Below are 25,607 nucleotides of genomic sequence, written 5' to 3'. Positions count from 1 at the left end.
ATCGAACAGTGAGGATCGATCCCATAGGTCGCTGGTATAACGGGCTAAAACAATGGTTAACGGCACCAAAGTCATGGAACTTGCGGCAAACTTGCCTTGGTTGGCTATATTCGACGAGGTAACCATATACACCAAATCGTACATCCCGATCGTATTCATCGTTATGGGTATTGTCGGAAATGTAGTCACGCTCATCGTTTTCATAAGACAGAAATCATGGCACAAGCAAGGCCTGCATTATCTATTCTGCCTGGCGCTGACAGATCTGGGCTGCATAGTTTTCCAAGCGGTTCCCGTGTGGTTGGAAGACGGTTTACGAGACATGACGGGCGCCCGGTTTTATCTGTCGATTATCACAAGTTCATCGGTCGTCTGCAAGATTCTGCGTTATTTGTGGACGGTCAGCACGTTCATGTCGTCGTGGATTATCGTGGCATTTACGGTCGAGCGAACCATCGCCGTGTTGAAGCCTTTACACGCTTACAAATTCTCATCGGTCAAACGACGCAAGACGGTCCTCGCTGCGATGTTCGTCGTCTGCGCTAGCATCGTTGTCGTGTACGTCTTCACGTTCAACACGTATTACAACGATGATCAGATGGTTTGCCTTCTCGACAACAGGCTTCAAGGCACTATTCTGTACACTATTTCGGTGATCATGTACGCTTTCGGAGTCTACATTATTCCTTGTTTTGCGTTGACGGTTTTGAATCTGACCATCATCTCCGTTGTTCGTTCGGGCATGGCTGCGTCAATAAACGAGAGTGCCGCAACAAAACATAGATCTTTGACTATAAATTTGTTACTGATTTCATCACTTTTTACCGTTTTAATGGTACCAAGCGCGATCGGCTGGGCGGCGTTCTTTTTGCTGCGTAAAGGTTTGACTCCTCTGGACAATCGGCGCTTCGTAAACCTGAACCAGTTTCTAACGGTAATTTCCCAGGCGAATTACAGCACTAATTTCATCATTTACGCCCGCCGCTTTGATTTCTTTGTGCCGACCGTCAGGGCAATAGTCAGATGCCGTCGTTGTTACGGCGTACCTAAGAATACCGGACCTGCCAAGGAAGACTCGTCAAGAGACGTAAAGAATTAGACAGTTACGAAAAACGAAAATACAAAACTTTTGGAAACTTTGGCCAGGTGATATGGACATCGATGAAATTACAGTAAATCAGTGTAACGCCTAAACTCTAGGATGTAGAATGCCCTGCATATATGCCAATGAAAGAGCGCTTTTTCTTTATAAAAATCATGTATACCGTTGTTACCGTTGTTGTATTTTTGTCAGATATATAGTGCTTATATAGCGCAATTAGTCGATTGCGAAACAGTCTGGTTCAGTCTGGTATTATTTTTGTCGCACATTAACTGTGTAGTGTAATTTTGGATATAAATTAGCCTTGGCTATCACCTATCACCTATCCAAAATACAACATAATTTCGCTTCTGATATTGTCCTGATATTGTATTGATATTGTATTGTATTGACATTCATGTTGTGTTGTCTTTTTGCTCTAAGCAGATGTACTTTTGTGAGCAATGAAATATTCTATTCTATTCTATTCTATGAAATGAATGTGGTAATTTTCTGGGAATATATATATACAATTCCTTTGTGTTAATACGGCTATTTAAATATATAAATGCATATTTTCTCTATCTATATGATTAACTTTTCGTGTTTTCTTCATCTTAAGTTTGCCGATTGATAATTTTATTATTCGACTCAAACAACAATGTTTACTCATTACCGAACGACATCGGCAGAGAAGCTCTTTATAGTTTTTTTTCACTGACTGATCTGAGAGTGAACATAAATCAATACGACTTCATGGAACGATGCACTGAAAACTATCGACGGCATTAGCCAACGCAATGAAAACGCGGACGATGAACACAAGATAAACACCTTTCTTGCTAGCAAATAGCTCAAGATTTTGGCTCGAACGAAAAACCCCAGGGGGCACTGGACAGCCTGTCAGACAGAAAAAAATCTAAATCGAAAAACTTAGCTCAGATTTTGGCTCGAACAACGAATAACCTCAGGAGTATTTCATGTGGACTGGACAGTGAGTCAGAAAAAAATCAAAATCGAAAGAATTAACTATTGAACTGTTATGTACAAATTAACATTCTAGGATGAACATAAAACGACAAAAAGAAAAACACAAAAGAGAAAAGAACTTACAACCACCATATATAATATATAACAGGTATATAATGGATATAATGGTTGTAAGCATTCATTCAAAAATTCGGTTAGAATTTCCTTAGAAATGGCTACATTTATGGACGACTCAGCGATCAAAGGCAAGAGCCCACGTGTCAAGCTTTGCCTAGTTCACAGGTTACGTTCGTCGGTCCCACTTCTCACGATGTTTTGCGGAGTCGATGAACTTCTAAACCCGTGCAGTAGCTTCATTTTAACCTGAAAGAGTGGTAATATATAAGATTTCTCATTGCGATCTTTTGTCTGTATAGTAATTTCCATCTCATTTCGTCCGCGCATGTTGAATGCCAATTTATCCGTTCAATCACCCCCGCAGATGTTATTATATTCGTGTCAGATTCAATATTGACAAAACGTACACTTGATAATTGCAAATCATCTTGCGCGGCGAATTTAATTGTAAAATCGAAGTGGACTCTCGCGCGGCAGTTTGATGACAATTTTGAGTAAGTCGTACTCAGTTGACACCAGTAAGATGAAATTCACTGGTAAATTTGCCGGTCTACTTTATATCGCTTTGATGCGCGTTTGTTTTCCAGCACGTAAGTATAAATCTATTTTGAATTGACTCGCGTGGTAGTTTTTCCTTGTGGAACTTTTGTCAGAATCATGAAACAGTATGGGCGTTATTACAGTGGAACCTTGCTAATAAGAATCTTGTGGGCTAACGGGCTTCGTTTAAATCAAAAATATCTTAGCTTAGACATGCTGGAAATCATCGTAATAAACGGGTTTCGTCTTAGACAGAACCAACTGCACAATATGAGGTTCACCTCGACAATGCAGACTAAAGATTCCTATCTTTTCTGCGATAGACGTGTCTGTTTTCATGTATTGAAAAACGTATTCTATAATTCACGACAAATTCTTAGGCTCGTGTCTGACCGGCTCATTTCTAAAAGAATTTTAGAGACCTAGGGCCCATTTTGAAAGGATAAGGAACAATCTTTACTGAAAGTTTTGCTAAGTGACATGATACATGACTACTAGTAGTTTTCGGATATGAGACAGGTCAAATACAGTTTCGAAAACGATGCCAACATGCTTTGCTTGAAATGTGAAGTGATGGAAAATGAAATATCTCTAACTTTTAACATTTTTTCTTGCACAGAAGAATTCGCATCGTACGCAAAATTTGCGATCAAAGGCACATGCGAAAATCACGTCGTTATAATACAAAATTCACAGGCAAGTGAATGCAGGAGCGAATGTGATGGAAGGACCGATTGCTTTATGTTTTCCATACTTTCCACACACTTTTTCGGTGATACGTGTTACATCAAAGATTTCCAGTGCTCAACGGTCGTCGACAAGTTGAATATGAATATACAGCTGTGGGCAAAAATCAGTAGGTCGAAATTTCTTTTAAGCAGTAATTAATGTTTTTGGATTTCTTTCGTTTATTGTCGATTAAGTCAAATAATTGTTTAGACTAAAATAATTTCTAAATATTTCCTATTAATCATCTTTAATTTTTGAGGATTCAGTCAAACCCGCTCAATCCCTAAACCGGACGACATTTGCAGTCTATTTGTTCATTATTAGGCAAGCAAACTTTTAATCCTGATTTCCCGTGAACCGGGTGAATTTTGTTGCTCCCAAATGATCCGAATTAAGAGAATTCTACTGTATTTAATGTATAGATCTTATCGAAATTATGTAGCGTTCTTGGTCGGTTCAAATTGCAGACACCACCGGTTATTCGTACATCCCCAAAACAGGGCTTTGCATGGAGTCTGTAGCGACCTTGAAGACGAGCATCGAAACGCCGTTCAACTGCAAAACCATTTCAGACGAAAATAACTGGGAAGGTTTCGTTATTTTCGATGGCGGAGATGCGGATCTGCTTTGCGCGGAATTGACAATCGATGACGTCACAACTATGCTTGCCGACGCGTGTATTCATTACGATACAACTTTCCATATACTCTGGGGAAATGGTAAGTATCATTGACAAATCCGTATTAGATTTCCAGAGAAATCGTTAACACGATAGGCCGGAATTCAAATCCTTCGCTGCAAGATGTAATATAACGAAAATAGGCCGAATACTAGCCCATCGAAAGAGACGAACCATAGGTACCCCCGCTAATCCAACATTTCAAATAGATATTTCAAAACTCGCAAACTTAGTCTAAATCGCACTCCAGGACAACAGTTGACGTCAAGTCAAGGTAAGTATGTATATTATGTAAATAATAGCGTGTTTTAATCAATCATTTGTGTCAGTGGCACTAAGTTCAATAGAGATTTTTACGAGGTAACTTTCTCAGTGGAATAAGGCGCAATGCAGTTGCGTTCGTAGATACCAAAAACACACAAAACGCGAAATCGTTTCTTGACCGACACCAAATTTATTCCTCTATCTTAAAAATCATTACACAGAAGTGTTAGGCGTAACGGCAAAATTTTGGAGGACGGATATTTACACGGATGGTTTTCTAAGTGAGTGTTTTCTGACGTTGCTATTAGAGATCAGCACAGTTTCCATTGGCAACGATACGATATCACGATACTGGTCAGAGTTAACAAACAGTTTTGTCAAATGAATTCAATTTCTGAGTTAAAGCATGGAATCCGACTCCATGGTAATATCAATTGAAAATTAACCATTTTTGACTAGATTAAAATCTCACTGTCCACTCATCTAAAACCACTACATGTTTAGCTCATCTAAGATAACACTATTGTTCCGCGATTCTTAACATTTCGGAAATATCCAACAGCTTTTCCCTCGGCTTTCCTAGAGGTTCACCCATATGCATCTCTGCCTGGTCGATTTTTTCCCAATCATCGAATGAGACAACCTGATGTCCTAGAAAAATAAAACGAATGCACATGAATATCGATATGAATTGCCTTGATCTGGTCCACTGTTGTACATGACAGTTGTAGTTGGTAGCATTTGAATATTGGAGTCAAATAATTGGAAATAAACTAATTACGACGTATTCGAGTCAAATCTAACTTATTGATACATGTAGTTCTAAATTCTAAAAGCTCAATTCAACTGACTCAACGCACTGACCTTTTTCTTTCAGTAAACTAGTTATTTCATATTTCGCGGAATGATCAGAAGGATACCGTTTCAGAATTCCCTTTTCAATATCGGAGACGATCGCTTTACCGGTTTCAAATCCATCGGTCATAGTCGACAATATAACACCGACCGGGCCTCGCTTCACCCAACCGCTACAATACACTCCTAGAAACAAACATAATTCATCGTTCAATTTCTACAACGGAATGAATGATTGTTACAAGATGATAAAGGTACAGAATATATCTTTAACTCCCTATACACAAAAACGATAAGGCCACAATTTCATAACACCTCATTTCTTGATGTCTTTGAATAAATCAGAATAGAGAAGACTCCCCTTTAATTCGGTTCAGATAAATTTGGAAAAATTGCTTGGTTAAAATTTTCTGTCTTGACATTTTACATTTCTTTCTCCATATTTCGTTGGCAAATTTTGTCAAATATTTTTACGGAAGTAAATATATTTTTTACATAGATATTTCTTAAATCAAACATATTTTCGTTTTACAATACGCAACAATCTTTCAGTCAGATGGGATTTGATCAGATCAAGTCGAAGTCCAGATTCGTACCTGGTTGATTGTCTACGCGACCTTTTCCATCGTGATTGATGATACCTCGATCGCGATTAAAAGGCAAATTTTCAAGCGGAATACTTTTATATCCAATACTCCTTAACACCTGAAAATACACACAAAAAAACACATAAACAAAATAAACAAAAGATTTCTTGAATTTGTTCAGAAAGAGAATTGCTCACCAATCCACAGGATATGGATTCAAAATCTTCAGTCATGACAGCCTTTTGGTTCACACCAAGTTCGCCCTGGATTAGATAAGATTCTAGTTTTTAACTTTACTGATAAAAGACAAAACAAACTGCGAAGATAAGTGGAATTTTTAGATTGCAGTCAAACATACTTCTAATCTGTTAATAGCGAATTTCACAGAACCAACTCGGTGTCCAGACCCATCGGGCAGAAACTCAACTGGACTACGCTTGTACTGTAAATACCATTCTTTATCCGCTGAATCTAGTCTAGATTTTTCCGTGGGCGTCGGTTCGGATAAAGCAGTTTTAATGAGTAATTCAGTGAGACGTTTACGAGGTCTAGGGATTTCTAACACAATAATAAAGCAAATGATTTACAATAAAACGCTAAACAATTAGTATGGTGAACAGAATAACGAAGACTCACTTTTCACAAAATCTTCTAAGCCTTCGTAATCTTGTTGGAATAAACGATGTCGACAACCTGGCAAGTTGACCATTTCTCTTAATTCTTTGATCGTAAATGCAACTTGAAGTGGACCCCGTCTCCCGACGAGATACACTTTTTTAATCGTACTTTTCTCTAACACTTCCAAAGCGTGCTGCGATATATCAGTTTTCTGTTGAGAGAATATTCTATTGGATTTTTTTTTTCTAAATTGCGAGTTTCATTTGTTTAATGATGAAATATAAAGACAACATGAACTAAAAAATATTGATGGTTGACAGTGAAAACTGGCTTATCGGGGTTAGAGGCCAGGCTATATAATCAACAAACGTTTCAAAACCTAATCCAGTTCTTAATCCTCCAGGGGTCTAATTGAGTAAAACAGTGGGGTAGTTGAAAACATAATTAACTCATGCAGGTTTCATATAGGGAGGTCGAATGGTTCTCCCGAGTATTTATATACAGTATATGAATATATGAAATATGAAATGAACAACATGATTTCAACTTACAGCTAATATATCAATAGGTGTGAGAAGAATCCTAGCGACATCAAGAGCTACATTTCCCTGACCAAGAATAACGGCAGAATCTGTACAAGTTAAATCAGGTTCTAACTAGAAATGAGGAATATCAAAAATTAAAAACAATACTGTAGATAGACACCATATTTTCAGCAAATCTGTATCAAAATATATCAAACATACATGCTGATCTTCAGGTAGACCATTATACCACCCCACAAATGCCCGAGCTGAATGAACGCCTTGTAGATCTTCTCCTGGTAAACCAAACTGTTTATCTTCGGATGCACCATATGCCTATGTAAAAAGAGTTATCATAACAAATTGTCAATATTTCAAATATCTACCATACAAAATTTAGAATTCTCACAAACACAACAGCTGAGTACGCTTTCCGAAGTTCTTCGATTGAGATGTGTTTTCCGATTTCGACATTTCCTAAAAAGGAACAGCGTTTATTTCCTGCCGTCTGCGTAAATGTGTTGATAACATTCTGCAATGAACAATTCAATAATCAAGATGTCAAGCAGTGACTTTTTTTAACTGCAGACAATAGTTTCAGGGCTTCAAGTGACCATAAGGCGTTATCCATTGTAGCCATTTAAAATCATTATAATGAAAGATATCTCTACACCAAAATTACCTTTACTTCTGGATGATCTGGAGCTACACCGAACCGAACTAAACCAAATGGAACTGGAAGTTTTTCGTAGATGTCGACAAATATATTTTTGTTTCCCTGTGGATGACGGAAATATAAACATTAAACAGAGATCCACTGAAAGGTGACAAGAACACCTTATCCCAAAAATTGAAAGTACCATTGAAGAACAGTTCGAACTCTATAAAATTGAAAATTAAGTAGCTTTCAGTAGGCCTACCTTTAGAATTTGCTGAGCCGTATAAAATCCAGCAGGACCACTTCCAACGACAGCTACATGTGAAGCCGATTCCTGACTGTAGCGTCTACAGAACAACTGTCGATGAACACCAAGTCTGTTCAACAGGAGTAATTTACGAAGACTCCAACTCATCATTGAAATCCTGTCCCTTGATACTTGACAATTATCTTTCCAGCGTTTATTCTATAAGTAAGAAAATTGATAGGTGAATAAAAAAGTAAATTGATGAGATTATTCTATAGAAAAATGGACTTTAGGATCAGTAAATAAGAATTTCACTAAGCGGAACAGACTGAAATGACAAGCCTGCCTACTATATGCAGTAGCTTATTCTATACTCATGTAGATTCAGTCTACTCTCACAGTCAAGGGATCACTCAGTGATATACCGGTACCGTATTTAATTAGAACGCCAACTCAAATGATGCAGCCAATAATATACGATAACCATATCTAATTTTGCATAAAAATTCTAGGACATATGTTTTATGGATAGCAGGTCAGCTGACCCTTTTTTGTTTGACATGCTATAGACACCTACATGAAATCATTTTTTCTTGTTTAATTTTAGAATCTGGGCTATATTTCCTGTTCGAAATTCGAGCAAAGAACATGGAGTGTTCATTTAACGATCAGCACACAGAACATATTTTTGCTTTAACTGTGAAATAACCCTTTAATCTCATAATAGGGCAATGTTCTCCGCAACAGGTTTTAGAGGAGTGGCCACCCTTTCATTTTTACATCCACCCCATTGAAAATCAGCCACCCCTTATAAAATATCTCCTGCCCCTCACTAGGGCGGATGTCAATATTTCATCAATGCTGGTAATCGCTTTGAAATTAGTTATTTAAAAAACCGAAGATCGCACCAAAATGAAGCTTAATTTTTTCTGTGTTTTTTTAAAATCAATTGCCTTGTTACTTCAGCAGCCACTACTACGTCATACACTTAAAATGAATGCAGCTCCTGAATGAATGAATGCCGGTTTTTTGTTGGAGAATGCCAATGAAATGGTCCTTGTAATCGTAGATTTCAAACGACTTCTTCCCGAAAAACAAGTAAAATCCTCTTAAACCGTATGGAATTCTGCCAACTAGTTGAAGTTTTTCTTCGATACTTTTTGTTTTGTTAAATAAGTCTTTAGTTCACATTTTGCCTCCAAATCGTTGGAATAAAGTAAATTTAATTTACTTCCGCGTCCACAAAACCTTGACCTCAACTCAACCGCGCCCACTTAATAATCAGCGAAACGTGTCGAATTTCAAAGTGAAAGTACATGTTTTCAAAAATCCATTTTTTCACAATTTTTCGTAAACCTCTTAATGTAATCATAAGCAAGAGAAAAAGATAAACAACCAACACAGATAAAATAACCAAATTAATGGGATTCGAACCAAAGAGCAAATTAAAGCGCATTGATTCATTCACGTTTATAGTTCATTTACGTGACCAATACCAATAAAATCGATGACAATTATCTAAACTTTAAAATCTGATAGATTTTAAGGTGATCATTCGAATAAATGCCAAATATTGGAAATATTTGCTCGATGTGTTATTTTGTCGCGGACGTATAAACGAGACGTAATTTGAACCCGGAAGTAATTTCTGGTCTCCAAACCCAATCGAACCCAAAAAGACACGCCTCAGTAGGCTTTTTTAGGGCAAATTTGACGCAATTTCATCAAATCCGAATCATCGCTAAACGGTAATTATATTCATTGTATCGTGAGCAATTCGGTGTAGTAGTTTTAACCGATCTTTTCTGATTTTAAGACGTTTAAAAATCCTTTTTTCGTTTTTGTAACAACAATGGCTGTCGCCAAAAAAGGAAGCAAATCGATTGATTATTCTCATGAGCCCGATGTTTCGTTTGGTCTTTGTAACATCCATACTTGGGTGCGATTCAAGAATAGGGCACTATAGCAATATATATGTAGTGATAGTAATCAATTAAGTAATAATATTAGTAATTGATGATGATGATATATAATTATAGTAATGTATATAGTAATTAATGATGATTAGGGAACTAAACCTAACCCTAACCCTAATCCTAACCACTAGTCCCCTATTCTTGAATCTTACCCCATACTTGTAGTTTAGATTAGTCTGCAGGACTGAGTAGGCAATGCACATACTAAATGATTTTCGTAAGGGAGTAAGTTGGTGTAGTTAAGACGTTTGTAAAAAGATTAACAAAGGTGAACCATTTTTTCTCTAGGTTCAAATTTGAATGAAGTACTAAGGCTAACTTTTTGCGATTGAACTTAGTTTTGCTGATACAATCAAAACTGTGGAGTTAGATTAATTGAAACAAACTAAATAATATTATTCTAAACGATCTTTCATTTCAATTAAATTCTATTCATATGTAGATAGATATAATTTTCTTTTTCTGCTCTGACCTTCATGGAATGTCAAATCATGTATGATGTATAGCTGTAGATATAGGTGTAGATGATCATCATAGATATGCTGCGATCATCTGTTTGTTTTATTGTGCTGTAGATAAACATGGCTGATTCAACTGCTAATGATGATGTAGCTCCTGATACAACTCCAGGATTCAAGCCTCCCGCCATGAAAACCCTGGATGAAATTCGTGGTCAGGACAACGATGATGAAAGTTTAGTGAAGTATAAGCAGGTTTTACTCGGAACTGCAGCAAGCGGTACCATGGAAAAACCACGTGAGTCAAAACAGGCCCGTATTTAGGGGGGGCTTTTTGGTTACGTTTTTGTTTGACATGTGCACTTATTCGATTCCCAAATGTGCAAGACTTTGCAAAATTTCTCACATCCAATTTCCAAAACTTTCCTGTGGTAGCACTCCTGACTTATGCGTAAGTGCCTTAAAATCTACAAGTTCTCCTTTCATGAAGATCGAAACCCCCAAAGACATTGCTTGCATGATTAAATACTTAAAATTGAATAGCATGATTTTTTCTTAATTGCCGTGTACATGAAATTGAATTTTATGTTTCAGGTCCCAATGATAGCCGCAATGTTATCCTGAATGAGTTTTCGATTTTGGTGGACGGACGACCAGATATTACTCTTAATTTGGAAGGAGGTAATAGTTTAGCTCAAAGAGTTAAAAGCAAACTGAATAGTGATTGGTTTTAGGTTTTAAGCTTGCAGTATTTGAGGCTGAAGTATTTAGTTAGAATTAGCAGTGTTAATATCTATTTCTAAGATAAGATTGGATTGAAGTCTTGACATCATACTGTTCTCCACAACTGGTTTTAGAGGGGCGACCACCCCTTTCATTGTTACATCCATCTCTGAGAATCAGCCACCCCTTATAAAGTGTCTTCTGTCCCTACCAGAAATGGAATATTACACCAAAATCTAGCTTAATTTTCTCTATATTTTCGGGGAATGAAAGCCTTGCTACTTCAGCAGCCACGATTGAATGCAGCCACTCTTAAATTCCAGCTTATGGAGAACTGGATGATTGCTCAAAATCTATTCAAAATCAAAGATAAAGTTTGTAGAATGAAAAAGGATGAAGATTTAGAATTGAATAAGTTATTAACATTTTTGTACTTTGCTTTGCAGACCTTTCCAAGTTGAAGGACCAACCTGTCATCATGAAGGAGGGTACTATGTTCAAAGTGCGCATAAGATTCTTCGTACAAAACGAGATTGTAAGCGGTTTGAAATACTTCCAAGTCCTCTATCGAAAAGGCATAAGGGGTAAGTGTTGCAGTTGTTATCTTCTGGATTGGATGGAGCAAGCTAGTTTTAAGCGAGCTAATTTGGGTCACTTGGACAACAGGGGTGGGATTTTTTTCTGGAAAGAAACAATAATGCCCTTATCTATGCAAACAGAGCTGCCCGACGATACTGTATACAATCGGGGAATCCCCCAAGTTATAGTTAGTAGTAGTAATCAATTGAATTGAATAGAGACAGTGGTGCTGCTGTATACACATGACGAGGTGTGTGGTGTCCCGACTCATGTAGTAACACAGACCATGGACGTGACCAATTTACAGATTTACAGACAAAATGAAAAGATATCCCGCGCATGTCATGCGTCGTAGAACAGATGAAATCAATGACTTAAATTTGTTTTTACCATAAAAAAACAGACTATTTCCTCATCCAATGTGAATACTAGTCAATTCTAAAAATATCTACCATACGGATCTTATGGTCCTTTTTGTTAGGATAAAATGATAGGCATCGGTACCTTTGTAAGGAATTGTTGAAATAAATGCGTTGTATTCAATTTTTGTTTCCACAGTCGACAAAGACACAAGCATGGTCGGCAGTTACGGTCCGAAACCGATGGCGCAGGAGTTCACGACGAAGCCGGACGAGGCGCCGAAAGGAATGATGTACCGGGGAATGTACAACGTGAAAAGCAAGTTCATCGACGACGACAAAAATGTGATCCTAGAATGGGAGTGGCCTTTTAAGATCTGTAAAGACTGGACCTCGGCGGCGACAGACGACGAATAAATAGCAAGAAGTACGCGGCCGGATGACGATCTAACGTGTCGCTCTTCGCGATTCTGGATCCGGGAATTTAAAAACAATAATTGGAGACTGTTAGAGAAATAAAGAGGAGAGAAGATCCATGGTTTATTTTTGTCGTTGATTTGCCGCCACGATTTGCGCAAGACCAAAACACAATGTCTTCTCAGTGATAATTCATAACCAGCTCATAATTTAGAACTTCATTTTAACGAACGGTATTAATTAATTATGTACTTATTATTATCATTATTGTCGTGATTATTATCCGTTATCATAGCGAAATATTATGAATTTGAATAGTTCGAACTATAGGCATTTCCGCCTTATAATTTTTGTTCTAAGATTTCCAATTCATTTTGTTTGCATATTGATTTTTCTTCGCCGTATTATTGTAGATATGTTATGTCTCTAGGGCCCTTATCCACTCACTCTCACACAGCGACATTCATAATCATTTTTCAGTGTAAGAACCATTTTTATAATGCCCACAGTCTACATATGTAATTCTATATATCACTGTTTTTTACTCGGTTTCAAATGTAAGTGATATTGAAAATGACAATAGTATATTCTCTAATGTTTGTTTCCCTGTGCTGGAGTAGGAAGTAAAAAACCTGACAAAATTATTTTATTTGTGTGCTCTGATAAACTTCGTACAATGCTAATTGAGTTTTCTACGTGCTATGAGTTAGATGTTATGTATTGAAATAGTGCAAGCATGGTTTATATTATTAATATTCAATGCAAATTGCAATCCCTTAAACAACTTACAACGCTGAAACTTTGTTACAGTGAACTGCAAGTTACATCCAATGTGTGAATTGTACAGAATTTTCTTATAAACATTCATCCGGGTAATGCGTTATTTTGCTCCATCTTTCCAATCAATTAGGATTTTCATGTACTTTCAACTAAAAAAAAAAACAAGATTTTACATGTGCTATAACTTCGGATCCCCGAATGGGTAAAATATCCTTTCAAATATCTTTAATCCTTCCAGCTTCACTATTCATGTTATTGATTTATATCAGCTGTAGATATTTTGAATTTTGAGGTTTTGCGTAGGTGCGTTTGGTGCTTGGTTATGAAGTGTGCTTCGGACAAATTTTCTAATTATTATTGCACTCAAAGTTCGTTATAATAATGCCACCTTTTTGACAGGTCGAATTATCTCGCATTCTTTGAAAATGAATGAGATTCATGAAAATTTCATCGTCTCAACAGTAATGGCGACGTTTATTTAAAGACTTTACTTTACTGACTAAGTGCTATTTGTATAACTTTTGTGATACAAATTTGAAAAGGAAATTTTTTTCTATTACGATATGGTTACTGGTATGTAGGAATGCATGTTATAGTATTTCAACAGTAGTTTTTCAATATACGCGTGCCAATATCGAGAGAGAAAGAGAAATCATGAATCTTAAAAAGATGACATATTGATTAGACGACAATCGTGAAGATGATCATTCCAATTCTTGTTTCGCTCCCTACCGATCATGATCATTAATAAGTGTAGAATTGTTTTTATATGCAACTGTGTTTTCACCGATGTAATTATAATGTTCATTGCGTTTAGAAATTGTAAACTTACGGTATCTAACTGGAAAAAATTTGCGATCCCTCGTGCAGAAATAGAGCCTTAGATATTTGACCGATTTAAAAGGCAGAATTTGGTTTAAGTAGCTTTTCTATACATAATTGCTTGTTCAGTGTAAATATATATTCATGATAATTCGAATTTTCTTTTTAAGATTCCTAATACTCATATATTTGAAATACATTTACATATAATGTGAATTGAATATTCCCTAATTCAGTTTTTTTAGTAAAGTTTATAATGATATTGTCCCGAAGCCTACGTTTGGTTTTTCAAGCCGTTTTAAGCCCCTACAGTCTTGACATTAATTTCGAAATCCCAGAATCCAAAACGATAACAACATGACCAAGTTATCGAAACCGGGTTGATTATGATGTACAGATTGCTTCAACAATTTGACTTGAGCTTGAACGAACAAATTCGTTATTTGCATTCACATATTCTAGTTCTGGGAAAAGGCTAACAAGGCTTTGAAAATCATTAGTATTAGCCTGCTGTAGCTTTCTGTTTACTAATCAGTTGGTGGCTATATGATCGATGTGGATAATAATGTGATAATATTTCGTATTAAATCAGAAAGAATTTTTCGTTCGGGTGTCTGGGTTCGCCATATTCACGTGTGCTCAATCGATTTTTACATGGCTTCAAATATGTGAACTGGTCGAATCGATACAGACTTCAGGTGTTCAGCGACGTTCAGGTATCTCCAGCGGTAGAGATATATATCGCTTGATTTATTCCTGAATATCGATTTCTAAAAAGATTACTCGAAGAAACTTCGAAAAGAGGTTTTCATTCCATCATCGAAGACGTAAAGATTTATTTATGTTTCAAATAAGGCATCAGTATGATTGTCGTGTTGGGCCGACTAATGATTCTAATCTACTAACAAGTGATCAATTCTATCATTAAAAATGCATTTTAGTTCCATGAAAACGTCGTTTAGATTAAAGGTTGTAGATTATCGGTTATAAATCACTACTGGAATATATTGTTTATTCAAATATAATGTATTTACCGAACATACGCCATGTTTTTACTGCTGGTCGATGCTTCCATTTGTTTTTCACATTTCACGTATAATAAAACAGGATACGATTTCTAATCGCATTGTAACTGCTGACGAAGAAATAAAGACGGCTCGTTCATCATACCGAATTTTCTCTGTTTCTATTTTTTTCGTGCCAGGTTTTACGCGCTTCGTCGCCGTCTGCCCGTCGTCATACGTCGCATTTTTGCATTGGAATATATGCACGCAATTATCTCCGAATTCGATGCCATAATGCAATATCCTATGATTTTGATTGCCGGAGAAGTATTGCGGAACCCCCGAATTCCCGGTAGAATATTATCAACTCGAACCGAAGCGTAGTTTTTTTTACAAAAAATTTCCGCATTCACTGGCATGGTTTTTGTGACCGTATCACTGTAGGTGAGAACGTACACGCAGCCTTATCGTTTTACCAGCAAGTACGCCGGTGAACGCTGGTGGCGAGGTTGAGTTCGGGAGAATACTCGACTGTCGTTGCAAAGGTTGAAATTGACGCTCGATCCTCTCGTAGTCTGATGCCAGCTCGTTGGTGAATCGGTCGTAATCACCCTCGTATTTAGACCGGCATCCTACTTTCAGTTGACAAACCCCGGGCTTAGTTTCGCGTCCATTTTTTCTTGAATGAAGCGACCGCGTAGTTGCACCCAACGCACAATTCTCGTAGGACAAAAAACGTTTTCGTTTATAGAAAAACAACTCGAGATTATGTTCATTTTTCGACGAATCGTTTTCAACCGTCAAATTCGCTCGTTCGTCAGCTTCATTCAAAATCGCATGATCGTGGTGATCTGTTCGACTCCGGTTTATAGAGTCTCTTCTGGGCCGTCGGGCCGGCATGGCAGATCGGGTTTTCGTGATATTCGGTGCCAGTATACGATTGCCAGGACTGGAGAAATTGCCAGCGATCCGATGCGGGACCGAGGATGAATTCCGATTTAACCCCAGCTGGTCAGGGTCATGATCTATCGCCGAATGAGCTAGCATATTCTCCAGACGCGAAGCTCTCGTCTCACGAACTCCGTTCAGCGTCGGCAACGTTTTCATCATCATCGATCTGCCTGACTCACGGATTTCGTTCGATCGCGTTTTGATTCCGTTCACGAAACTTCGGTGGTCGATGAATTCCGGTTGCTTAAACGACTGTAAACCGACAATCCTCGAGTAGAGTACGTCCATTTTGGCATGGAAATAACCAACGACGAAATAGAGCAATAGTTTTCGCACCAAAACCTTCTTAAAACCAATCCATCCCATTAACTTAGGTCTAGAGCTTATGGTCTATGCAGGACGGTACAAAATGAGAGACTACTGTGAAAAACAAGTTAAATTTGTCATGCAACTTGTGAAATACAAAGCCTTAGTGTTCACGTCAGCGATTGGGTAGTATCTTCATCGGTATGTATTTATAGCCTTTTGTATGCTCTTGATAATCGATTGAAAAAATACCAAGAATTTATAGAATAGGGAACAAATTTCGTTTTTGAAAAGAAAATATATGTGTATGCTTTATTCTTGAAATAATTTCGTTCAACCATGGAGTGATAAACCGATTCTCGCCGTAGTGACGACCGTCAGACTTCAAATAAAAGTGGACCACTTTCTGTTTTCTTCACTATTTTCCCAGTTTTTCTGTCTTCCCACTGCACAATGGTCATGTTGTCAAACTCGATCACTTTCTTCAATAATTTATTGTATCCTGGTAGATAGCCATTATCCAGCATACATTGTCTATGCGCGGTGTCTTTGAATTTTCGAATTTCAATGTGTCCGAATGAGACACGTCTGTTGCTGCTGATTGAGTCTGATGACGAGCTGTGAGAATGTTTGCTCAATATGCTCTTAAGTGGCTTTTCGGCTGGTTTCACAACGTTTTCAACGGGCTCCATATCGTTAGGAGGCAGTTGTCTTATAACTTCTTCATCGGATCGGTCTTTCTTCCCGCGGCGACGTCGCCGTTTTATCAGCCGATCCATCTTGGCATTGCGGAAGAATTTTCTAACTCGTTTGATTACTGGACGGAGAAAAGAACAACAACCCGCATTCTTTTCTTCTTTTTCATCACCTTCCTCGGGCTTCGGTACTGGTTCAGATACGCCTTGCTCATCTTCATCACAAATCTCGGGTAATGCGTCTGCGACATTTGCCATCGCGTCATAGTATTCGTCATCGTCGGAGGATAATGCAGGCTCACTGACTGCGTCAAAATATACATCATTCGCTTCGATTTCCATAATTACGCTAATTATGTTAGAAGAATGTCAAATTCTGTCAAAAATGGCCAGAATCACATATAGATATGTGTCTTAGCGCGTAACTAGTCAATGGTTTCCACGCGACTCCTTTTTGGTCGTCAAGGTTTATAACGTGGAAGAAGAGACTAGCTCTTCACGATAATCACTGTGTGATATGATGTTCAAATTTCCATCGCGCATTATTCAACCATTTACAAATAATTTAAGGAAAAAAGTAAACATTTTACTGAAATGTATATGTTTTATTCGTGAAATGATTCGACGGAATGAAAACCGAATAGCAGCAGTAGTGACGACCGTCAGACGATTCAAAGTGGACCTTTATTCTTTCACTACTTCCCCCAAACTCCTGTCTTCCCATTGCACAATGGTCATGTTGTCGAACTCAATCACTTTCTTCAATAATTTATTGTATCCTGCTAAATGGCCATTTTCCAGCATCCATTGTTTATGCGCGTTGTCGTCGAATTTTCGAATTTCGATGTGCCCGAAAGAGACTCGTCTGTTGCTGATTGAATCTGATGACGAGCTGTGAGAATGTTTGCTCAATATGCTCTTAAGCGGCTTGTCTTTTGGCTTGAAAACTAGTTTGATGGGTCCAACATCAGCTGGAGTATGTAACCTTACAATTTCTTCATCGCATAGGTCTTTTTTCCCGCGGCGACGTCGCCGTTTTATCAGCCGGTCCATCTTAGCATTGCGGAAGAATTTTCTAACTCGTTTGATTACTGGACGGAGAAAAGAACAACAACCCGCATTCTTTTCTTCTATTTCGTCACATTCCTCGGGATTCGGTACTGGTTCAGATACGCCTTTCTCATCCTCATCACGTGTCTCGGGTAATGCGTCTGCAACATTTGCCATCGCATCATAGTATTCATCATCGTCGGAGGATAATGCAGACTCACTGACGGCGTCAAAATAAACATCATTCGCCTCGATTTCCATAATTCTACCCTAATTATGTTAGGAAATATTGCCAGAAAAAATCACGTCGAGTCTGGTAACTATTTACTAGTTACCACGCGACTTGTCGTCAAGGTTTTTGGTGCAGAATTTTTGTTGCTAATGATTTCGGGCATATGTATTTGGAAATTTTTATAAGATAAAAATGATTTTAATGAAATAACTTTCTTACCAACTTTCAGGCAGGTTTCGATTAGTTTCTACAGATTTAGGAATTCTCTTCTGCGCGTTCATTTCGACCAGAATACGCTCTTCTCATTCTGGGATAGTATCTGTAACCTGATAGAAGGCCGGTAGAGAGTTTGTAATAGCTCGATCGGAATACGTTCGATTGAAACCTGCTAATAAGTACGATTCTAATCATCCAACACCAATCTCTTTTTATCGTGAAATAGGGATTGACCCTGTTATTTATTTGATTAGCATATTTCGTTCGATTTTTTTATTTGGTGTTCCTTACAAAGCTACAACACCTGCCGGGAGCGAAACAGTTGGTAATCTTGCCACTTAACAGCAATATAACATAAATCGAGCGAATTGTTTTCAGATAAATAATCTTATTAACTGTATGAAAATAAATTGTTGCGAAAAGACCGCCAACGTGACGCGTAGAACCTAATCCAGAAATGATTTCCGAAAGTTTTCATTCTCGGGTTCCGTAGAATTACAGGAATATCACCCCATCATTCGATATCTCTATTTCAGTACTTTATCGATTTTCCATAACACGGTGCCTAGTGCACACGCACTTACGCAGCACTGAACCCGGCGTCCTGGCATTGTGAAAAAGAATCGTACCTATCGCGACGGACTACACAAAACCCTCTCACTCACTGATCAAAGGGCATCATCAAAGCCGTTTACATCGAGATATCTTAAATTTAGTATTAATGAGTTTGTAACTGAGAACGTTGGATACATGGCGATGGCACGGTCTTCACTGAACGAAAGATTGGGCATTGCAACATTGTCAGTTTTGACATTTGTTGTTGGTATATCGATGCGGGGTAGGTTTGATACGATTTTATACGTCAATCATTTTCATCTTTTTTTTCTTTTTTGAACGATCTGCTCCAATATTTTCCTTTGAGAATAAGCAATCGCCTCAGGGCTTTGAAAAATAATTCCTTAAGGATTTTATATTGTGATCCAACATGCGTTTCTTAGATTCTGATTCATCAAAATATAGTTGTATGCATATACATATTCAAAATTTGAGAATCAATACCATTTCATATAAAGTTAGCGGGATCCAATATTGAGAATTATATAAGGAAATTTATTTAAAGAATTTTAGAAAGTGATGCATTTACGTAGAATATACGTACGTACACAATATACGTATATGACCTTAGAATAAAAGATTGAAAACGACTCCATTTTCATTTCCATTAAGTCTTAAACGAAATCTTTTCAGGTGACTGGTTACTCGTCATCGTTGGAGTTATCAAGCAACTACCGGATAATATCAGTAGTCAGTTTTTACCGCCGGGAAACAAAAGCATTTCTAGTTCCGATGAAGCCAGTCAGTCATTGCAGGCGATATTAGAAAGATGTTATCTAAAAGATTTGCCTTATTATCTAATGATGGCGTATCTGTCGTCGTTCGGCACATTCTGGATATTCGGAGGAGCTTTGTACTATCATTATTATGTTAGAAACCGGGATCAGGTAGTTATATTGTCACCCTTCCGGTCACCCAAGAACGACCTTGAAATTAATTCCGGTCACCCAAGAACGACCTTGAAATTAATTGATAAAGTTTTCAAATCACAAACATGCAGTTTACCTCTGCTGACGTTTCGTGATTTAATTACTTGATTAATTCATTGGATTTACCAACCGAATTAACTTATTCTAGGACTTTGACATTCATATCGTTTAAAGCCCTAGTCACTTCGTATATGAATCAGTTCAGTTAACCCCTCACAGTCACTTAACCAAAAAATATAGACACTTCTTTTTCTGTAGAATTTCATATATCAAGTCGAACAAAATTGTTCTAAGCATATATTTTGATTATATCATGACCTCAAACTGTTTGAGGTTCGTCTGATTTTTTAGGCTGAGAATTGGAAATGTCAACCGGATCGCTTTTTGACTCCTGAAAATACACGACACGCGTTCACGCTCGGTTCGGTGAATATGTTAATTGGTTCAACTGTATCGGGCCTGGTTTCTTCTTACGTCAGTAACAATGGTGAATGGCTTTTTTACGTTTATCTCCTTTGCTCTGGTTGTTTAGAAATGAGAGTTGTTCTAGTTCTAAGACTAAGTAGATCTTATCGATTTTCGTGTTGAAAATGCTCTTATCTCAACGCTTAACCGAATATATGAAAATTCTAATAATGATTCATCCAACCCAACCGATCTTAGACGAATATTTCAAGTCTACATATGTCAATTAACTTTACTTTTCTATTTTCCATTTCTATTTCAGGTCCAAGCAAGATATATTATTCCATATCGGACATGGGTTGGCCATATTTTCTGATGTCAATACCGATATTCTTCTTAGCCTGTGATGGGATGTCATATTATTTTCACAGGCTGTTTCATTGGCCGCCATTTTACAAGTTAGTCGTTGAAATGGATTAAGCGGGAAGGTTCCATTATACTAGAAAATGAAATAATGAATTCAAGGCTTAAGTGTCAAAAAGACCATTCAAAGGTCGATTATTAAACTAAATATGATAAGCGAATATTAACATGGCAATATTTGTGAATTATCAGAATTCTTGATTCATCATATCTTGAATTTCTTTTTTTCAGACGTATCCATAAGGTTCACCATCGCTACCACCAGCCGATTATTTGGACGGCAACGGCAATGCATCCTATTGAACTGTTAACTCTTCAAGCAGCCCTTCTGCTGCCCGTATTCGTGATACCAATACACGCCGGTAATATTGCAGTATTTTACAAAGCAATTGAATAGATGATTTTTTACATATAATGTGGAAAGCTTTGATATCATGACATTTTTCCATGCACCATTAAGTTTTCTTGTACGTAATATCAACTATACATTTCAGGGATATTTATCGGTAATCTGGTGTACAGTTATTACTACGGAATGATCGATCACTCTGGTATAACGATGGACGCAATATGGCCGTGGCAACCGTCATCTAAATTCCACGACGATCACCACAAGTAAGATTCATCAAAAGCAGTAAATCTACGTTTTCGGCAGCTGAGCCGATAACAGATTTTCATATAGAGCTAGATGAAACGTTTCTGACATTTAATGTAATTTCTTCGATCTTCTTTCTTTATCACCGAACGCTTTGGATTTGAACGTAATTTGAAACCTTTGAGACGCGTGGTATTGAATATATAATATACGTAAGGTCAGAAATGTGACCACTATTTGTCGGCCTTGATGCGTCGGTGATTGATACTATTTTGGGTCAACTATGTACTAGTATGTTATATATAACAGTTCAATTCTTGGCATCTGGACTTGAAGGGGCGGTTCACGATATGGTAACATGAACTTTATCCCATAAATCAAAACAATATCAATGTCTGATATCCATTAATGTGGATCAATCATCGTTTTGCATGCATGCTTAGCGTTCGTAATCTGGCATTCGTAAATGCGCATACTTTTTGATTGGTATGAATTAAACATAGTGGGACCCTTTCTCTCGTGGAAATTGGGCGAAACCTTGAAATTAGAAACCTAAAACGAATCTAGATCTAGTGACGAAGGACAATGTAAAAAGTCGATATATCTGGACCTTCAGAATATCATAGTAACTAGATTTAATTGGATTTTACTTTCAGGTATTTCCATTGTAATATCGGTTTCAATTCGAAGCTATTCGACTGGCTACATGGTACACTTGTTCGAGAGAATCGAAAGTACGGAGAGGACGTGTTCGGCTGTAAAGGAGCCCCGTTAGAAGCTGCAAATCATAACAAATCAGGGAAACCGAAGAAAATAAATTAGAGTACACGTATATGTCAATTCTGCACGCGATGCTAATTCCAACTCCTTAACCGCCATTAGCAGTTCCGTTCGATCCACGATGACGCGCTAATGGCTGTTTTGACTCTTATGATAAGTTTAAGCTATGTTACGTAGCCAATTCAATGATTGAGTGTCAGAACAGTGAACGCGTGTGGAATCATTAAAATGAACGTCTCCATGTGGGACAATTCTAGATTGATTATGATGTTGTATTGTTTCTTGAACATTGACACCGATGCCAAAGTTCGGACAAAAATAGTCCCTTGAACTTGGCCATGACGTAATGAAATGTTAACGAAAACTTTTTGAAATTAAAATGTCATGTTTCTCAGGTGGCTGATTCAAAGATCACCACCAACGTATCTTGTATTTAAATCCAGACTTGTGTTGATATTCAAAGAATAAAGAAAATGAAGTAAGTGTGTTTAGTTTTATCAGCATTATTCTTATCGGAGGATTATTCTTCGAATAAGCACATACAGTCAATAAACCTTTTTTTGTGATTAATGCCAATGGAAGGATCTGACTCTGGTTACGCAGTAGAATTACCGTTGTCCTTGGTTCGGTTAGTTTTTTTTATACGCACGTTGCAGGTGGACCAATTATTTTTGATGATGATGTTTTTCCTGAAGGCTACACAGCGGTTTTTCAATCATGAATCATGATACCCGTTGTAAAATATTTGGCTTAGCAAGCCGAAATTTCGACTTATTAACACCTGCTGAAATTTACGGGGCACACGTCGAGCGAGTTATTCAGCGCAACTTTCGAAATTTCGAAAATCACGTGGCCACAATGCTTTTCCGTATCAGTGAGATGTAAAGGTAACAAAAAATATTGTTCCAGTTATTTATTTGTATGTGTTCAAAAATTGATTACTGATCATAGAATATACCATGTGAAACGTATGTGAAAGGCATTATTGATAGAGTACAACTACACATGTTGAAATAGCATCGGAGAGATTCCAATGAGCTTATTAGGGCAATTCTCAAAATCAACCCTATACCGGTGTAACAGAGGCGTAATCTGTCAAGATTTAAGATTTTTTAATTATCGGTCGGTCCCGAGTTTTTGGACACAATCATAAATGATTACGCAGATACACAGAAGTAAGCCGTGTGGTGAGATAAAATCGTACGATATTTCATAAGGGTAAAACACGCGATTCTAAGATAAGGTTTTACTGTCGTTGTTTGCGACTGAGAGCAAAGTCTATGTTTTAAGTACATGTGTATAAACAACTCATTTAAAGACAAGAAAATTGTAAGTTGGCAGTTTCCCCGGAAGCCTGAATACATAGCCGGAAATTATCAACAATCCATGGGCGGCCAAAATGACGAGTGATTCTGAGACATCTGTAATAGGGAAGTTTCCAGTTTCCAGGCGCCATTTTGAGGCGGTCCCGCGGGCCGCATTGTTCGACAGATTTTAACATTTTTAATCTAAAACCTCTAGCGCGATTAATTGTCGTCCATCCCTCTTTTGATACAAAATTTGAAATTATGAATCATTAGAAAGGTGACAATTTTTATTTTCTGATGGTGTTTATTTCATATTTCTCGGCTGCAACAAACAATCAAACACAGTTACAGTTTAAAAAAGATACGAAACTTTTAGGAAGGCGCCTCAAAAAATGATAATTTTGTGTCATTGGCTGTAACTTTTTCATGGTGACTGGAAACTGGAAACTTCCCTATTATTATTTCATTACAATGTTACATTTTTTGAATATATGATACATGAAATATGAACCGAAACTACGACACCACTTTTGAAATTTCAAAAATTGAATAAAATATTAGGCTTGTCGTACGTACTCCCAGTATTATAGGCCTACAGTAACGTTTAGGACTGGTGGGCTTGAACATCACAGGAGGCCAAAAATTGCCAGCGTATCACAACCCAATAGGCATTATCTGGCTTTCAAAAAGGTCCGCATTCTATCGAAAACGAACTGCCCATAAAATCAGTCGGTCGACATTTATAAGCTATTATGATAATGAGGGTTTTTTTCAGTTACAAAAATAGTTTGTTGTCGAACATCATGAATTTTCATCAATCCATGAAACACGGACCATACAAAATTGATTTGTAAAGGTGCAGCAAATGAAAATTTACGATGCAAAATGATTTATCGTGTAATTCGTAATCGGAAATAACGTCATACTTTCAGGTGAAAATCACGCTTCTGTTAGTGTCATTGAAACCGATAATCCGGTCTCACTTATAAGTTCTGTTCCTTCTACTGTTCAAATTATTCTTCATCATCCCTACTTAATAATGATTATAATAATGATACTAATGATAAAACTAAAAGTCCAATTTGTATAGCGCCCTTTCCACTGTAAAACAATGTTCAACGGCGCTGTACATAATTAAACTTCAGGTGGTAGAGTTCCAAATTTGAGGTGCCATAACTAAAAATGAATGGCCGCCGAACAGCTAGAGTCACTCGCGTTGGATAACACGCACAACGACATTTGGAAACGCGCGTTCATGACGCGAGATGTTTCTCATCCATTCGAATGAATTGATAACAGACGAAACGATCTACGAATTGCCACAATAGACCAGTGCTGAAATCAGAAAGGAAGAATTATGCATCTCCGCGGGTCATCGCCATTCAGATTTGTCCTTTATTTCGTTTTTAGATGTGTGCTGGTATTGTCTATAGGTAAGTCTGAATTTTGAAATTGTTGACTCATTACTCATATTTTGTCCTCATTTCCCCTCTGCAATGACTTACGATCAACTATAAAAAATTGCTGACATTCCTGATAACAAACTGCAAATCAAATCATCTCCAATGTCATTCAAATGGAAATAGATAAGTTTCAATAATGATTCACCTTGAACGACACACGAAGATCCTTGTCTAGATGTGTCTGGTGCAGAAAGGTCTGTATAGGAGATGTCTTGTGTATGTCCCACCAATAAAGTTTGAAGTAACACACAAATGAAATTAATAAATATGAATCTTAGCCCGGTTGCAATTTTTCCTTCAAGTTTATATACATTCAAATGTGAAGTTCAGTAGTTGCGTTTGTAGCTGTCATTTTGAAAAACAGGAAATTTCTTTCACCCCCCCCCTCCCCACCTCCTCCGCATACTTCATCACTGGAAATTTCTATTATCGTATTATATAATTAGTTCTGAACTAAGATGAAATTATCATTTTTTTGCAGAATTCCCAAAATATCTGAAATTTGAGCTGGACTGGGGAACTTGTTCCAATCTGTATAAAGAGAAGAACCAATACGTTTCAACGATACAAGCGTGCAGAGACGAGTGTAATAGGGACCGTGATTGTCTTATGTTTTCTATGTATTACAATGAG

General features: G+C 37.4%; 4 protein-coding genes across 5 annotated transcripts; 3 read left to right on the top strand and 1 right to left on the bottom strand.

The window, feature by feature from the left end:
• The first annotated feature begins 52 nt into the window (after positions 1 to 52).
• Positions 53 to 1,099, top strand: LOC141903461 (galanin receptor type 1-like). The gene has a single exon (XM_074791577.1). The coding sequence runs from the start codon at positions 53 to 55 to the stop codon at positions 1,097 to 1,099; it is 1,047 nt and encodes a 348-aa protein (XP_074647678.1).
• A 3,484-nt stretch (positions 1,100 to 4,583) lies between these two features.
• Positions 4,584 to 9,089, bottom strand: LOC141904765 (NADPH:adrenodoxin oxidoreductase, mitochondrial-like). Of its 2 annotated transcripts, none has more exons than XM_074793416.1 (12): positions 8,843 to 9,089; positions 7,905 to 8,108; positions 7,667 to 7,762; positions 7,394 to 7,516; positions 7,207 to 7,320; positions 7,012 to 7,116; positions 6,479 to 6,671; positions 6,201 to 6,400; positions 6,040 to 6,105; positions 5,852 to 5,960; positions 5,265 to 5,441; positions 4,584 to 5,051 (listed from the first exon to the last, which is right to left on the bottom strand). In XM_074793416.1, exons 2-12 carry the CDS (start codon positions 8,058 to 8,060, stop codon positions 4,921 to 4,923), a joined length of 1,470 nt encoding a protein of 489 aa, XP_074649517.1. In that variant the 5' UTR covers positions 8,061 to 8,108; positions 8,843 to 9,089; the 3' UTR covers positions 4,584 to 4,920. The 2 variants fall into 2 exon arrangements, with proteins under 2 accessions (XP_074649517.1, XP_074649516.1); XM_074793415.1 differs by having other exon boundaries at positions 8,869 to 9,089.
• A 392-nt stretch (positions 9,090 to 9,481) lies between these two features.
• LOC141904767 (rho GDP-dissociation inhibitor 2-like) lies at positions 9,482 to 15,172 on the top strand. The gene is made up of 5 exons (XM_074793418.1): positions 9,482 to 9,637; positions 10,441 to 10,621; positions 10,918 to 11,004; positions 11,493 to 11,630; positions 12,184 to 15,172. The coding sequence occupies exons 2-5, from the start codon at positions 10,447 to 10,449 to the stop codon at positions 12,399 to 12,401; spliced, it is 618 nt and encodes a 205-aa protein (XP_074649519.1). The 5' UTR covers positions 9,482 to 9,637; positions 10,441 to 10,446; the 3' UTR covers positions 12,402 to 15,172.
• Positions 15,173 to 19,809: 4,637 nt separating this feature from the next.
• Positions 19,810 to 22,822, top strand: LOC141904555 (uncharacterized). Its single transcript, XM_074793153.1, has 6 exons — positions 19,810 to 19,959; positions 20,353 to 20,488; positions 20,729 to 20,864; positions 21,061 to 21,191; positions 21,324 to 21,444; positions 22,081 to 22,822. Exons 1-6 carry the CDS (start codon positions 19,873 to 19,875, stop codon positions 22,244 to 22,246), a joined length of 777 nt encoding a protein of 258 aa, XP_074649254.1. The 5' UTR covers positions 19,810 to 19,872; the 3' UTR covers positions 22,247 to 22,822.
• Positions 22,823 to 25,607: the final 2,785 nt, after the last annotated feature.

The sequence above is a fragment of the Tubulanus polymorphus genome, chromosome 4, assembly GCF_964204645.1.
Source record: "Tubulanus polymorphus chromosome 4, tnTubPoly1.2, whole genome shotgun sequence".
Classification (NCBI taxonomy): domain Eukaryota; kingdom Metazoa; phylum Nemertea; class Palaeonemertea; order Tubulaniformes; family Tubulanidae; genus Tubulanus; species Tubulanus polymorphus.
Note: the sequence above shows the minus strand (reverse complement) of the source record. Positions and strands in the feature narration are given on the sequence as shown.